Below are 14583 nucleotides of genomic sequence, written 5' to 3' on the forward strand. Positions count from 1 at the left end.
GGGGGTAGAGGAGGCTTCATGGCTAACGAATCTATTCTATTTTTCTCTCCCTCTTTTCTTCTTCTTGTGGCCGGCCCTAGCCTTTCTCCTTTCTTCTCTTTTGGTGGCCGAACCATACATCTCTTGGAGCTCTTGTTGGTGGCCGGACCTAGGAAGGAGAAGAAGAAGAGGAGGAAGCCTCATCTTGAAGATCCCTTGGAGTATTGGTGGTGATCAAGTTTTTCTTCCTTGGAGGTGGTTCTTCTTGTGGCCGAACCTTGCTTGGAGAAGAAGAAGGTGCGTGGTGGTTCTCGTCTCGGAAGATCGTCGCCCACACGACGTCCGGGATAAGAAGAGGAATACGGTAGAAGATCAAGAGGTTTTTCTAAAAGGTATAACTAGTAATTTTTCTTTCCGCATCATACTAGTTATTTTTGGAAATAATACTAAATACAAGAGGCTTACGTTCTAGTGTTTCGAATATGGTTTTTCGAAGTTGTGTTCTTTTGTTTCTTTCTTTTCCTTGTGATTTGATTGTTCTCTTTGGTTAACCTAAAGTTATTTTAGGAAATTAAATATTAGCTTTCTATTAAAGGTTTTGTCTAGTCGGTGGTGGTTGCTCCCATATCCAAGAAGGCCATGTGCCTCGCCACGTCGAACCTTTTATGGAAATTAATATTTAATGGAATTAATAACTTAAGGAGACTTGGGTCAAACGTGTTAAGTTCCGCAGGAGATCCAAGTCAAAACCTAAAAGAACAAATAGATTAAGTTTTGGATCAAACGTGTTAAGTTCCGCAGGCGATCCAAAATTTAATTTAAAAGAACACATGGTAGCTAGGAAAAGGTTCAGACCTTTGTACAAAAATTTTGTACAGTGGAACCTATAGGTTTTCCGAGTAGCAACCAACAATTGGTATCAGAGCTAGGGTTTTGCCTCTGTGTATTTGGTATTAGTTTAATTATGCACATGTCATACATAATTTAGGCAGGTTAATAGTAGGATGTGCTAACTTTGTGGATGCAGGATCCAACTATTATGGCTTATAGTTATTATGTGTGTGATTGGACCCTTGGACATGTCAAGGGCATTTTATTGTGTGTGCATGATTGTATTATAAAATACAGCAGGAGCTGTATTTAGTTTTATTAGGATTTTATTTTTGTTCTAGATACATGTACATTCCTTTTATAGAATATAGGATCAAAATGTAAAATTCTATTTATGTCGCGGATCTAGTCTTGCAAAGCGTGGAACCTTCTGAGGACCAGAGGCGCAGCGGAACTAGGAGCAAGATGGATGCGACAGCTATTCCCGGTAGCGGTGGCCAAATATGGCAGCAGCTTGGGATGACAACACACGGAGGACAACTAGAGATAAAAGCCATAATAGTTGAAAATTAGATTTTCTATTTATTGCTTTTATATTGTGCTGTGTGTGCATGTTGGTTTACATATTTAGTAGGCTAGCATAGTTAAAATTCCTCATTTATAAATAACTAAGTGGGAGAGGGATTTTTAAGTAAATCCCATGGTCTCCATTACTGGTTTGTAAGTGATGCAAACAAGCTTGCGCGTTGGCTCTGAGTGCCTTCCTCCATAACGGATGAGCTTGTTTGTGGATCACTAGAACAGACTTCCATTTTTGGATGACTATAGGAAGTTAATTAAGAGCGTGTGATCTTCCCCAACGGAAGGGGCATAATCTTATTAATGGACTTAGTGTCAAGTAATGGTATACACTTAGACACATCTAATAGTATCCTCCCCATCGGAGTCACTGCTATATTTGTGTGACCAAATGAAACCAACTATTAATTTGTCATAAAGCTAGGTTGACAAGATAATAAAATTAAAGGGTTAAAACCCCTCTTACAAATGATTGATTTTGTATACGTCCACACTAACGTGGCATACAAAATTAACAGTGTTTGAGATAATTTTATTTGTCATAAAGATACGTTGACAAGATAGTTAATGGGTAAAACCCTCCTTTTACAAATGTTGAATTTGTATACGTCCACACTAACGTGGCATGCAAAATTCACGGTGTTTGAGGTGTTGGTAAATTTAAATAATATTGTTTGAGGAATCAATGTTATTTTAAATTCAAAGAGTTTTGACCAAATATTTGATCAAAGACAGATCAACTATTAATTTTATTCGTCATAAAGTAAAGTTGACGAGATAATAAAATTAATGAATAAAATCTCCTCTTCGATTTTGTATACACAAAATTCATGGAGATTTTAAGGAGTTGATCTTGACCAAATGTTTTTGTGATTCTTAGGATGTTTGACAATCCCTAGTAGTCATACTATAGAAAGAGACTTAGTAGTCCCAATTGTAATGATTGGAAATAGGACTTGGACATTAAGGTTATCTTCTTAGAACTAAGAACAATTTAGGTGTATTTAATTCATTAGTTGAAACATGTCTAGTGGTGTTATCTACCAGAACCTGGAGTGTAGATACAAGATGCCATTAATCATGTCTGCAATTCATTGCAGGGTTCCAGGAAACCCGACAACTAAATGAAAGGTAAATCACCGTCCACATGGGCACTACTGTAATAGTGGTAACTGTTGCAGTGGGAGATGTTTATCCTTTGATAAGAATAAAATATGGATTTTAAGTAATTATCTTTACGTACCAAGTTTAGAAAGAACCTGATTTCAGTTTCTAAACTATTATAGATATTATGTCTATTTTGATAACAAAGTTGTTATCAAGAAAAATAGGAAAGTTATCTATTCTGGTATGATGGTTGACAATTTATAATCCAATAAACTCCCACAATGCAACAAATGGAAATTAGTAACACATCTTCTAATTTTAAGAGAAAGCAACCTTCGGAAATGAACCAATTATATCTTTGGCATCTAAAGCTAGGTTATACTTGAGTAGGATTCATTGGTAGCTGATGAACTTTTGGGTTCATTAGTAGTGGAAATCTTTCCAACCTGCGAGTCTTACTTGGAAGGAAAAATAACCAAGAAGCTTTTAAGTCTAAGGGGTATGGAGCCAAAGATATGTTGGAATTGGTTCATTCTGATTTATGTGATCCTATGACTATCCAGGCAAGAGGTAGTATCGAATATTTCATCTATTTTATAGATAACTATTCAAGATACAAATACATTTACTTAATGTGCCGCAAGACTAAGTACTTTGATTAGTTCAAAGAGTACAAGGCTGATGCGGAGAAACGTCAAAGTAAAAGTATCAACATACTACGGTGAGATCGTAGTGACAAGTATCTCTTGGGAGAATTTAGGAGTCACTTATCAAAAGTAGGGATTCAATCCCAACTAACTACACCTGGTACACCCCTACAGAATGGTGTAGAAAAAGGAAGGTATAAGGCTCTTATGGAATAATTAGATCGATGATGAGTTATTACCAAATTTGTTTTAAGGATATACACTAGAAACAGAAGTGAACATAATACCTTCTAAAGTCAGAACTCTCTACTCCCATAGAATTGCAGAATGGGCATAAGCCTAGTATATTCGGATTTGGGTGGTCTAGCATATGAGAGACACTGATAAGTTGGGCAGGAGTTCACTTGTTTGTGAGTTATCCTAGAGAAACAAAAGTAGGTTTATAGTCTTAAAAATCAGAAGGTCATTATCAATGACCGATTTTTAGAAAATGACTATGTGCCCATAAGAAAATTTGTTCTTAAGGAAATAATAGAAGACATGTCTAATCTAGTACCAACTGTACAAGATGAGATACCACAAGGAAACTGCAACACGTATCACAAATGATACACAATTGCAGAAAGTGCCTTGTCGTAGTGGGAGGGTTGATAAGCAACCTAAAAGGATTCATGTTTTGGGAGAGTTTTTTGACTTGATCCCTGGAGGACATGAACCTGATCTCCGGACATATGACGAAGCACTCCAAGATAAAAATGCAATATCTTGGCAAAGAGTAATGAATAACAGAATTAGAATATATGTATTCTAATAAAATCTGGAAGCTTGTAGAAACACCAAATGGTGTAAAAGCCTTTGGGTGTAAAAAGGTCTATAATAGGAAAAGAGGGATAGACAGGAAGGTAGAAACTTTCAAAAGCAAGGCTTGATGAAAAAGGAAACTTTTCACTGGTAGCCATGTTTAAGTCTATCCAGATTCTTTTATCTATTTGGCAAGTGAATGTCAAGACAGCATTCCTTAATGGAAGTCTTGAAGATAGCATCCACATAAAGCAAACCAGAAGGGTTCATTACAAAGGGCTAAGAGCATCTTGTGTGAAAGCTCAATCAGTCTATGGACTGAGGCAAAGCTTCAAGGTCTTGGAACATCCAGTTTATCAAAGTAATCCAGACCTTTGGATTTATTGAGTAAACGGATAAGTCTTGTGTATACAAATGGTGTGATGGAAACGTGGTGGTGATTCTTGTACTATACGTAGATAACAATTTTGGTAGTTGGAAACAATATCAAAATGTTGTCAGAAGTAAGGGTATGGTTGTCCAAATAATTCAATATAAAGGACTTGGGAGAATATATATATTTTTGTGATCAAAGTAATAAGGGATCGCAAGAAAAATATATATATAGATATATCCCAAGTTTAATACATCGAAAAAATCCTTGCTCGTTTTTAGCATGCAAGACTCCTAGAAAGGTTTCTTACCTTTTAAGCATGGAGTGTCTTTATCTAAAGGGATGTCTTCGATGACATCAAAGGAGATTGAGGACATGTAGGCAGTTCTTTATGCTTCGGCAGTTAGACAACCTAATGTATGCTATGCACGAGATCAGAAATCTATTTTGCCAAGGGCATAGTTAGTAGATATCAAAGTAACCCTAGACAAGGACATTGGACTGCAATAAAGCATATAAGTACCTTAGAGGCACTAGAGATTATATGCTAGTTTACAAGGCAGTTATTTTGGTCCCTATGGGTTGCATGGATTTTGACTTCCAATCGGACAAGGACAATATTAAGTCAACCTCGGGGTTTTGTGTTTACTTTAGGAGGTAAAGTCATAACTATGGAAGAGTGATAGGCATAGGTGTTTATCTGGACTCCACCATAGAAGCTTAGTATATGGCAAGCTTCTAAGGTAGCCATAAAAGCTGAATGACTCAATAACCTCAAGATAGATTTAGATATGATTTCTGGTTTGTCCAAAGATTATTACAATTTGTTGTAATAATGTTGGTGCAGTAACAAACTCGAAGAAACCATAAGTCTATGAGGCAAGTAAACACAATAGAGCGCAAGTACCACCCAATACGAGAAATCGTATAAACGAGGAGAAGTTGTTGCCGCCTAGATTGCATCAGATGATAACCTAAGGTCCTTAAGGCAAGAGCTTTTGAGAGGCATGAGAATCAGATGTATGGCAGCAGATATGGCAGCTTAGTCTTTTAGTATAAGTGGGAGATTGTTAGAGTGTATACTAAAAGCCTAGCTTTTGGTATAAATATTTATCTAGAAATAAGAATCACATTGGTCAAAAGTCTACATTTATGATAAATATAGTTGCTCAATTAATTTATATTGTAGATAACATGGTGTGTGGTGTCACACACAGAAGATCATGTTATTGGTTCCTTATAAATTATAAACAGTAGCTCACGACCAAGATGGAAAGGAACAAACCATTGGAAGGTCGTAGTGTAATTAGGTATTAGTTTATCTTAACTATATAATTACACTAGTACACTTAGAGTGTATTGAGTAGGACCATTTGAGGTCGTTTCTTTTATACTGACTTTATAAAGAAACAAAGACCTCAGTTATTATGGAAGTGTGTGCTCTTAATCCTAATATAATAACAAGCACATATATTTGATATTTATTTCTTTAATTTATCAATGGGTGAGATTTAGTTCGATGAATCAATAAGCCCGATAAGTTGGGAAATGATATCACTTATAGTGTGTGTTGTTGATTATAGAAGGAAACTGTGTCCTAATAATCTAGGTTGAGAATGTCCCCAAGAGGAGCTCATAAGGATTGTCATGTTAAACCCTGCAGGTGGACTTAGTCCGACATGACGATGAAGTTGAGTGGTACTACTCTTGGAGCTAGATATTAATTAAGTGAGTTGTCAGTAACTTACTTAATTAGTGGACATTTGTTATCTTAAACACAGGGAGACTAACACACTCATAATAAGAAGGAGCCCAAAATGTAATTTGGGATTGGTGCGGTAGTTCAATAATAGTTCTCTAGTGGAATGAATTATTATTGATAAAATTAAGTTGTGTGTTCGGGGCGAACACGGGATGCTTAATTTTATCGGGAGACCAAAACCAATTCCTCCTCTCGGTCCCTATCGTAGCCTCTAGTATATAGAGATTTATACCCACCGCATACCCACCTTCTTACCCATCCAATGGGGCCGGCCAAGCTAGCTTGGAACCCAAGCTAGGGCCGGCCAAGACCAAGTGGATGAGTTAAGTTGGTGGCCGGCCAAAGCTTGGGTCCCAAGCTTAGGTGGCCGGCCACTAGAATATTAAAAAGGATTTTTATTAAAATTATTTCTCATGTGGATATCATGTTTTTAAAAGAGAGTTTAAAAATTAAAAATTTCCTTTTATAGCTTTCTACAAAAGATTAAGAGAAGAGATTAATCTCTTTCCTTATTTGTAGTTTAAAAGGATGGTTTTAATTTTTGGTAAAAACTTTCCTTATTTGTAAATCATCTATATGTTTAAAAGAGAGTTTAAAATTTGAAATCTTTCCTTATTTGTTGATTAAAGGAGGATTTTAAATTTTAAGAAAACTTTCCTTTTTAAACATGTTCATGATTTAAAAGAAAGTTTAAAAATTAAATATTCTCTTTTATAAGTTTCTACAAGAGATTAAGAAAAGATTTGATATCTTTCCTTATTTGTAGATTAAAAGAGATTTTAATTTTTAGAGATAACTTTCTTTTTATTCACATGTTTAAAAGAAAGATTTTAATTTATCAAATTTCTTTTTATAAACCAATCATGAAGGGATAAAAATTATTGAGAAATTTTTATAAAATTCCGGAAGCAAATAAGGAAGTTTTAATTGGTGTTTAAAATTTTATTTGCTTGGAGTTTTTTTCTTGTGGCCGGCCATTATAAAATTGAGAAAGGAAATTATTTTTAATTAAATAAATTTTCCTTTTCAATGGCAAAAGAATTAAGGAAGTTTTTATTAAAATTTCCTTATTTGCCAAGATCAAGGATTATAAAAGAGGGGGTAGAGGAGGCTTCATGGCTAACGAATCTATTCTATTTTTCTCTCCCTCTTTTCTTCTTCTTGTGGCCGGCCCTAGCCTTTCTCCTTTCTTCTCTTTTGGTGGCTGAACCATACATCTCTTGGAGCTCTTGTTGGTGGCCGGACCTAGGAAGGAGAAGAAGAAGAGGAGGAAGCCTCATCTTGAAGATCCCTTGGAGTATTGGTGGTGATCAAGTTTTTCTTCCTTGGAGGTGGTTCTTCTTGTGGCCGAACCTTGCTTGGAGAAGAAGAAGGTGCGTGGTGGTTCTCGTCTCGGAAGATCGTCGCCCACACGACGTCCGGGATAAGAAGAGGAATACGGTAGAAGATCAAGAGGTTTTTCTAAAAGGTATAACTAGTAATTTTTCTTTCCGCATCATACTAGTTATTTTTGGAAATAATACTAAATACAAGAGGCTTACGTTCTAGTGTTTCGAATATGGTTTTTCGAAGTTGTGTTCTTTTGTTTCTTTCTTTTCCTTGTGATTTGATTGTTCTCTTTGGTTAACCTAAAGTTATTTTAGGAAATTAAATATTAGCTTTCTATTAAAGGTTTTGTCTAGTCGGTGGTGGTTGCTCCCATATCCAAGAAGGCCATGTGCCTCGCCACGTCAGTACTGGGAACCTTTTATGGAAATTAATATTTAATGGAATTAATAACTTAAGGAGACTTGGGTCAAACGTGTTAAGTTCCGCAGGAGATCCAAGTCAAAACCTAAAAGAACAAATAGATTAAGTTTTGGATCAAACGTGTAAAGTTCCGCAGGCGATCCAAAATTTAATTTAAAAGAACACATGGTAGCTAGGAAAAGGTTCAGACCTTTGTACAAAAATTTTGTACAGTGGAACCTATAGGTTTTCCGAGTAGCAACCAACAAGTACTTGGCCTATTGTCCTGATGCCTTACAATTTGCCACCTTGGGAATGCATGAAGCCTTATTCTATTATTTTATCCACCCTTATTCCTGGTCCAAAAGCACCTGGCAATGATATCGATATATATTTGCGCCCCCTATTGACTGAATTGAAAGATTTATGGGAAAATGGAATTGCCACATTTGATGCTTGTGAAAAAAAAATGTTTCAAATGCGGGTTGCATTACTTTGGACAGTTAGTGATTTTCCTGGTTTGGGTTGTTTGTTTGGATGGAATACATATGCCAAGAATGCATGTCCAACTTGTACTGATAATACAGATGCAGTGTACCTAAAACATGGCAAAAAGTGGTCATTCAGAGGGCATCGTCGTTTTCTACCACCAGATTCAGAAATGCGAACAATGCCAAGTTATGGCAAACCAGAGTTACGTGAGTTAGATTTGGCACCATTGTCTGGATCTGACGTTCTACGAATGACCTTAAACAAGAATGTGATTTTTGGTAAGAGTAATGCATCAAAACCAAATGTGAGAATAAAAACAGGATCAATTGAACAAATGTGGAGAAAACAAAGCAAGCTCAAATGGTTTATTATGTTCGTGATCCAAAGGAGGAGGATTGATACTGCGCCATTCGTCACACACCAAGAGATACGTATAACATGGGCAATGAAGATGATATGGATACGATGCATTTTATTCATAATAATTTTTCTAATATGGAATCAATATTAGGTGATGTAAATAGAGTAGATGTTGAATTAATTAGAACTGATGTAGAGGGCTCAATAGTTGATGTTCTTCCAGTTGTGAACAATGAAACAGATGATGAAAGCTTTAGTTGATTTTTGTGTTTTCGTTCATTATTCTAAAGCTCTATCAATAAGAATTTTTTCTAATGTATTGTGAGTACAAATCAATATGGCAAAAGGGAACTGTTACTTATTTGAACTCTCCATGAACTCAGTTGTAATCTCTTGGAAATCACAATTCTGAAAATGAAGTGAAGGTGTTCTGCTGAGTTTTATTTCAGCAACCACAGAATTATTTGCTGAATCTGATTTCTGAAATGAAAGCTGATTTCTAATTTCTATATCTGATTTTTGAGCAATTACAATTCAGAAATTGAGAAACCTGTTTTCAAAATGTTGTTGTTGAGTTGCCATTGTGCAAATTTGGAGGAATATGTGCAGGTTTATGGAAGGCAATTTCAGAAATCAGAATTTATTTCTCAATCTGATTTCTAATACTGAATCTGATTTGTTTCAGAAATCAGAATTTATTTCAGAAATCAGAATTTATTTGCTGAATCTAATTTGTTTATGAATTTGATTTCTGATTTCTGATTTCTCAATCTGATTTCTAATTTCTTATGAAACCAGATTTCTGATGTTTAAAAGTACTCTAGTATTCAATTGTGGAAATGAAGTGAGTAAGTGTTATGTGCTAGTGATAAGTGGGCTTCTTTACTGGTTGGCCTTCTAAATCCACATGGGAATTGGATCGGTCAACAGACCGATCCAGTGATACTATGGGTTTTCTGATCGGTCTGGTGACCAATCAGAAACCAAACAGTGGCTCACTGTAAGTTATTTGATCGGTCACCAGACCGATCAGGAAACGATGAGAGGCAAAGAAGGTAGGGGGATCGGTCTGGGGACCGATCCACCTATAGCCTGATCGGTCCACAGACCGATCAGGCTTCGAAGCCAACTCTCACAGAGAGTTGGCTGATCGGTCTGGGGACCGATCAGCCTAGGGACTGATCGGTCCACAGACCGATCAGGCGACTCCCAGACCGATCAGGTTGGAGCCTGATCGGTCCAGGTCTAGAATATTAATCAAAATTCCATTGCCTTAACATAATTTACATTCCCTATTTTTTAAAATTATTTTAATAAATTAAATTAATTAAACAAAATATGAATATTAATACAATAAAAATAAGACTCCACCCAAATTTCACATTCCCGCACCCAAATTTCACATTCCCGCTATTAATTCCCTCCCCTCACATTACCTTAACATAATTTACATTCCCACTAAAGTCGCCTCGTCGCCTTCCACAGACCACAAACACACTCACCTTCATCCCATCGTCGACGAGCCTCCGACCTCCGCCTCTTCTAGTCACACAGCCAGGAACCTCCGTCTCCTCCCAGGTACGCAGCTACCATAACCTCCGCCTCTTCCTTCCGCCGCCTCTTCCTTCCGCCGCTGATTCCTTCCGCCGTTGTTTCCTTCATCCTCTGATTCCGATTTTTTATTATGTTGCTTAATATTGATTTTGGAAGCCTTCTACAGATTATTAGACCTATTTTCGAATCCTATCTGCTGTTAGAGTTTTTATACTTCAACCTCTCTTTGCCCTGTCTTTGATCCTTCGACTCTTTGCAGGTAAAGGCTTTTGCTTTTGGAATTTGTTTAGGGTTTTTTTTATGGGTTTTGTCAAAGGGATGAATCTCTTGATATAGGCAGTTCAAGTCAAAGGATGTTTGAGCAATGCCGAGACAAAATCACTGGCAATGTTCTTGATACTTTTTTATGGAATTTGAGAAGTATACAAATATCCTTGTAGCACTCTTTATTAGCATTGTTTTGCAGTTACATTTATCAGGTTTGATGTAGTTCGTGTTGTTAGAGCTTCTGTTTTAGTTTTTTCCCCTTATTTTGTGATATAGTTTGAAAGAAATATATGGTGTACAAGGTCTAAAGTTTCCACGTCATTGATGATACTTGAGCCAATCATTTAGATGTTCTCAATTATGTTATCTTTCGGTCTCTTTGAATCTTCATCAAATCAGATTAATTTTGTATAACTTTTATATTGGTAAATATCACTAAAGAAGGCAGCATGATGAACAACATAGTTCTGTTTTCGTTAGTGTTTCTTTAGTGTTGTCGTCACCAACTCTATTTATGCTATTGTTTATAGTGATTTTCAGCTCAAGTAGGTCTTCAACCACTTCAACTAGATTAAATTTTTTTTGACAGAAATCTTTTCTTACAGCTACTAGAGTTATGCATTTTGACTAATACAATTCATTCCTTGTGTTTTTTTAATGTGGAACATTGTTTCTCTTTTGTTATTGATATCTGAGTTAATTATCTAGATGTTTTTTTAATGCAGAAAATTTGTTCTCTTTTGTTATTATGCTTGAACATTTTATGACAATTTTAGATTTTACACTTCAAACTTCATTCATATTTCTATATTGTGATTTGTAGGTAACTTTTGAAAATGGCAAACAAAAGAATGCGAAAGCTAATACAAAATAGCCAAAGACGATCTACGAGAGAAGAATCGAGTAATAGAGGAGTTGATCATGAAAATGAATCACAAGATACAACATCTCATTCACCATTAGAGCTACAAAATGAGGAGGTTAATGAGCAAGGTGAAAAATGTTTTTGGATATGAATAGAAAATTATTTTTTGCAACACTAAGTGAAAATTATATTTTTCAGATGAAAATGAGATCATGTCTTCATCCCAAGCTCAGAAAAGAAAACGTGGCAAGACTATTATGAGAGATATTCATGCATTACATCCTGATCATATGCTGGTAGTGAAATTCAATGAAAGGGGCCAGCCTTACGGTGATCTACAACCGACTCTTGCAAATTTTATTGGGACTATTGCACGGAATGGAGTTGTGTTGCCCCTGAGCTTTTTAGATTGGAGAAAAATGCCGACAAATCGCTTGAATGATGCATGGAAACTTGTTACTGTAAGTTTACAAGATCATAATTTCAATTATGAATTTAAATCATGTACATATTTTATTTTATGTTTATAGGCACGTTTCTGTATCTCCAATTGCCATAGAAGAGTTATAATGCAAATGATGGGGGCTGCGTGGAGAAGGTGGAGGACCGAAGTGAAAGCTACATCTTATGATTCAAATACTCCACTAGAAGAGCTTGTTGCAATACAACCCATTCCTCATGGCTTGACACTTCAAACATGGGAAGTTTTATGTAACTATTGGAAGTCTACCGAGGTACAACTAGTATTAATAGTTTTTTATATATGTTATAGATGTTATAATTTCCTTATAAATTTTTGTGCCAGAAAACTTCAAAAATCAATAGAGAAAATGCGAACAAAAAGAAAGGGACTCATGCACAAGGACGCACTAATATTCCATCATTGGAATATAAATTTGTAAGAATCAAAATTATTTCTTTTCTTTCTTACAGTTAGTTTCACACTGCTTATTTACTGTTTTACACTTTAATGCTCTTATCCTTGAAGTTCCAAGGTTTTATGGGATTCTAGAAATTGATTACAAGCAATGTAATGTATATAGTTAGTTTTTGAAGAATTTATATAAATAGAATTTATTACTGTAAGTTGTTATTACTGTAATTTATATAATTACAACCAATGTAATTTATTACTGTTTTATTTTCTTTCTATAAGTTGTTATGCAAATAGAAGAATTTATGCTATTAATATTTGGTGCTAAATGTGGATTTGTTATCCTGTTAGTCTCAAGAAAATGGAAGAAAACCGAGTCGTATTGAAATACAACAATTGAGTCGAAGAAGTAGAAAGAAAGGAGGCGCCCTTATTGATGACGAGGCAATACGAATTGAGGTAATAATATATTTCACTTTTTAAGTCAACTTTTAAATATATTTTTATTCTATTAACAATTTATTTTCTTGTTAGAATTTACTTAAAGAGACTGTGGATCGTCACCTTCAAGATAAACCTGAAGGAACACAACCAATAGAAGTCCATGAGGAGGCATTTCGGTAATAATATTTTTTTAATTTCATTTCATTTTTGTAAAAGCTGTTGCAAATGGTTCAACTTTAATTTTATTCAATATATAGTGAGGTTCAACTTTAATTCTCTCTAAAATTCTAAAAAAGTTGTTTATTCCTTATAGAATTTAACTTGGATATTTCATGGTTCATATTGAGTTTTGTTGATGATGGAAATCTTGTAGATCTGCAATATCATATCTCACAACCTTGACTAGATAAGCATTGAACGAGTTAAAGTAGTTTATGAAGACCATGTATAGCTGCTTTGTGCCTTGATCTTGTCTAAATTTTCTATTTCATCCTGTATTGTATTTTTTTTTCCAACTACTAAAGTCGCAAGGGTATTCATCATTCTTTATAGCTATATAGTCTTTTATGTCTTTTTCCCTTCTATATGTCTTTGCATTATTTGAAGTTTGCATTTTTTTGAAGGTTGGAGCAAATGCCTTTTGTCGCTTGAAGCAAATGTCTTTTGATGCTTTATTGGCGGAGAAAACTTGTTATTGAAGTTTCTATATATTTTGGGAATTAAAGAAAGGATTGTATTAGTGGTATAGTGTGGTGTTAAATGTATGTTATGAATATTTTGAACTTTAATATGAATATGACTTGTTTATTTGGTAATCCAAATTGTGTTATGAATATAAATTAGATTTGTGCAGTGAAATATTAATATTATCAATTGATTTAAATTGAGCATTCATTTTGGAAATCTATAGGTACAATATGATATAAAAGCATTTTTAAATATAGTAATTCTGTATATTTAGAGGCGGTTTAAAACTGCTCCTATAGATAGTGTCACTGTTGTATAATAAACTTATAGGATCGGTTACAACCGCATCTAAACGACTATTTTCTAAAATGGTTTACAACCGCCTCTAATAAATCATCCTTCTGTGTCGGTTTTAGACCACTTCTAAAAGGTCATTTTTAAATTGCAAAGTAAGTTATAAGACCGGTTTTAACTGTTTGTAAAAGTTGACCTTCGGAATCGGTTACTAACCGCTCCTAAAGGTCCACCTTAAGGCGACCCATATTGATCTATATACGCGGTTACTACCCGCTCCTAAAGGCCCACCGTAAGACCGCTGCTATTGGTAAGCATTAGAAGCGGTTTATAAGTTTAAACCACCGGTCAGTATTACCGTTTTGGTTGCATTTAGCATCGCCAACACCTGCATCGGTTACAAAACCGGTGCAATAGGGTTAGCAGCGGTCGTAAACCGCTGGTATAGGCCTTGAAAAACCGCTGCTAAACCCTTATTTTTTTGTAGTGTGTGCACAAGAGTCATGGTCCAATCGAACCATGTGAGTGGAATATTGACCTCGAAGGAAAGAAGTGGGGGCTCTCGTGTCCGGATCAAGAGGACTAGACATCATTCAGGAAGTCCTACTTACGGCTAGACAAGGAAGTCCTAGTAAGTCGGGTGGACTGAGAGGCAGGAAAACCTGGTGGGTCAAGAATTAGACATCAGGGAGTCTGTGGTCCTTCATTTGAAGGGGGGGATTGTGTTGATGCAATTTGCTCTAACGGTCTAACTCAGATTTTAATGAATGATAAGTGAGTTAAGTTAAGTGTTGTCATAGTCTAACTTTGTTATCGAATGTGCAGGATTGACTAAATCAAGTCAGGATGTTGGATTCCTTATTGGTTGAAAATCAGGTGTGTGATTCTGGTAAGTCGAGATGTTCGATTCCTGACATGTTGATCTGTGATTCCGATTGG

At 35.5% G+C, this 14583-nt stretch overlaps 1 protein-coding gene across 1 annotated transcript; it reads left to right on the plus strand.

Annotated features, from left to right (window-relative positions):
* Positions 1–11316: 11316 nt before the first annotated feature.
* Positions 11317–13314, plus strand: LOC122022328. The gene is made up of 6 exons (XM_042580324.1): positions 11317–11473; positions 11544–11806; positions 11876–12079; positions 12571–12678; positions 12754–12839; positions 13287–13314. Exons 1-6 carry the CDS (start codon positions 11317–11319, stop codon positions 13312–13314), a joined length of 846 nt encoding a protein of 281 aa, XP_042436258.1.
* The last annotated feature ends 1269 nt before the right edge of the window (positions 13315–14583 follow it).

The sequence above is a fragment of the Zingiber officinale genome, chromosome 1B (genome assembly GCF_018446385.1).
Source record: "Zingiber officinale cultivar Zhangliang chromosome 1B, Zo_v1.1, whole genome shotgun sequence".
NCBI lineage: Eukaryota > Viridiplantae > Streptophyta > Magnoliopsida > Zingiberales > Zingiberaceae > Zingiber > Zingiber officinale.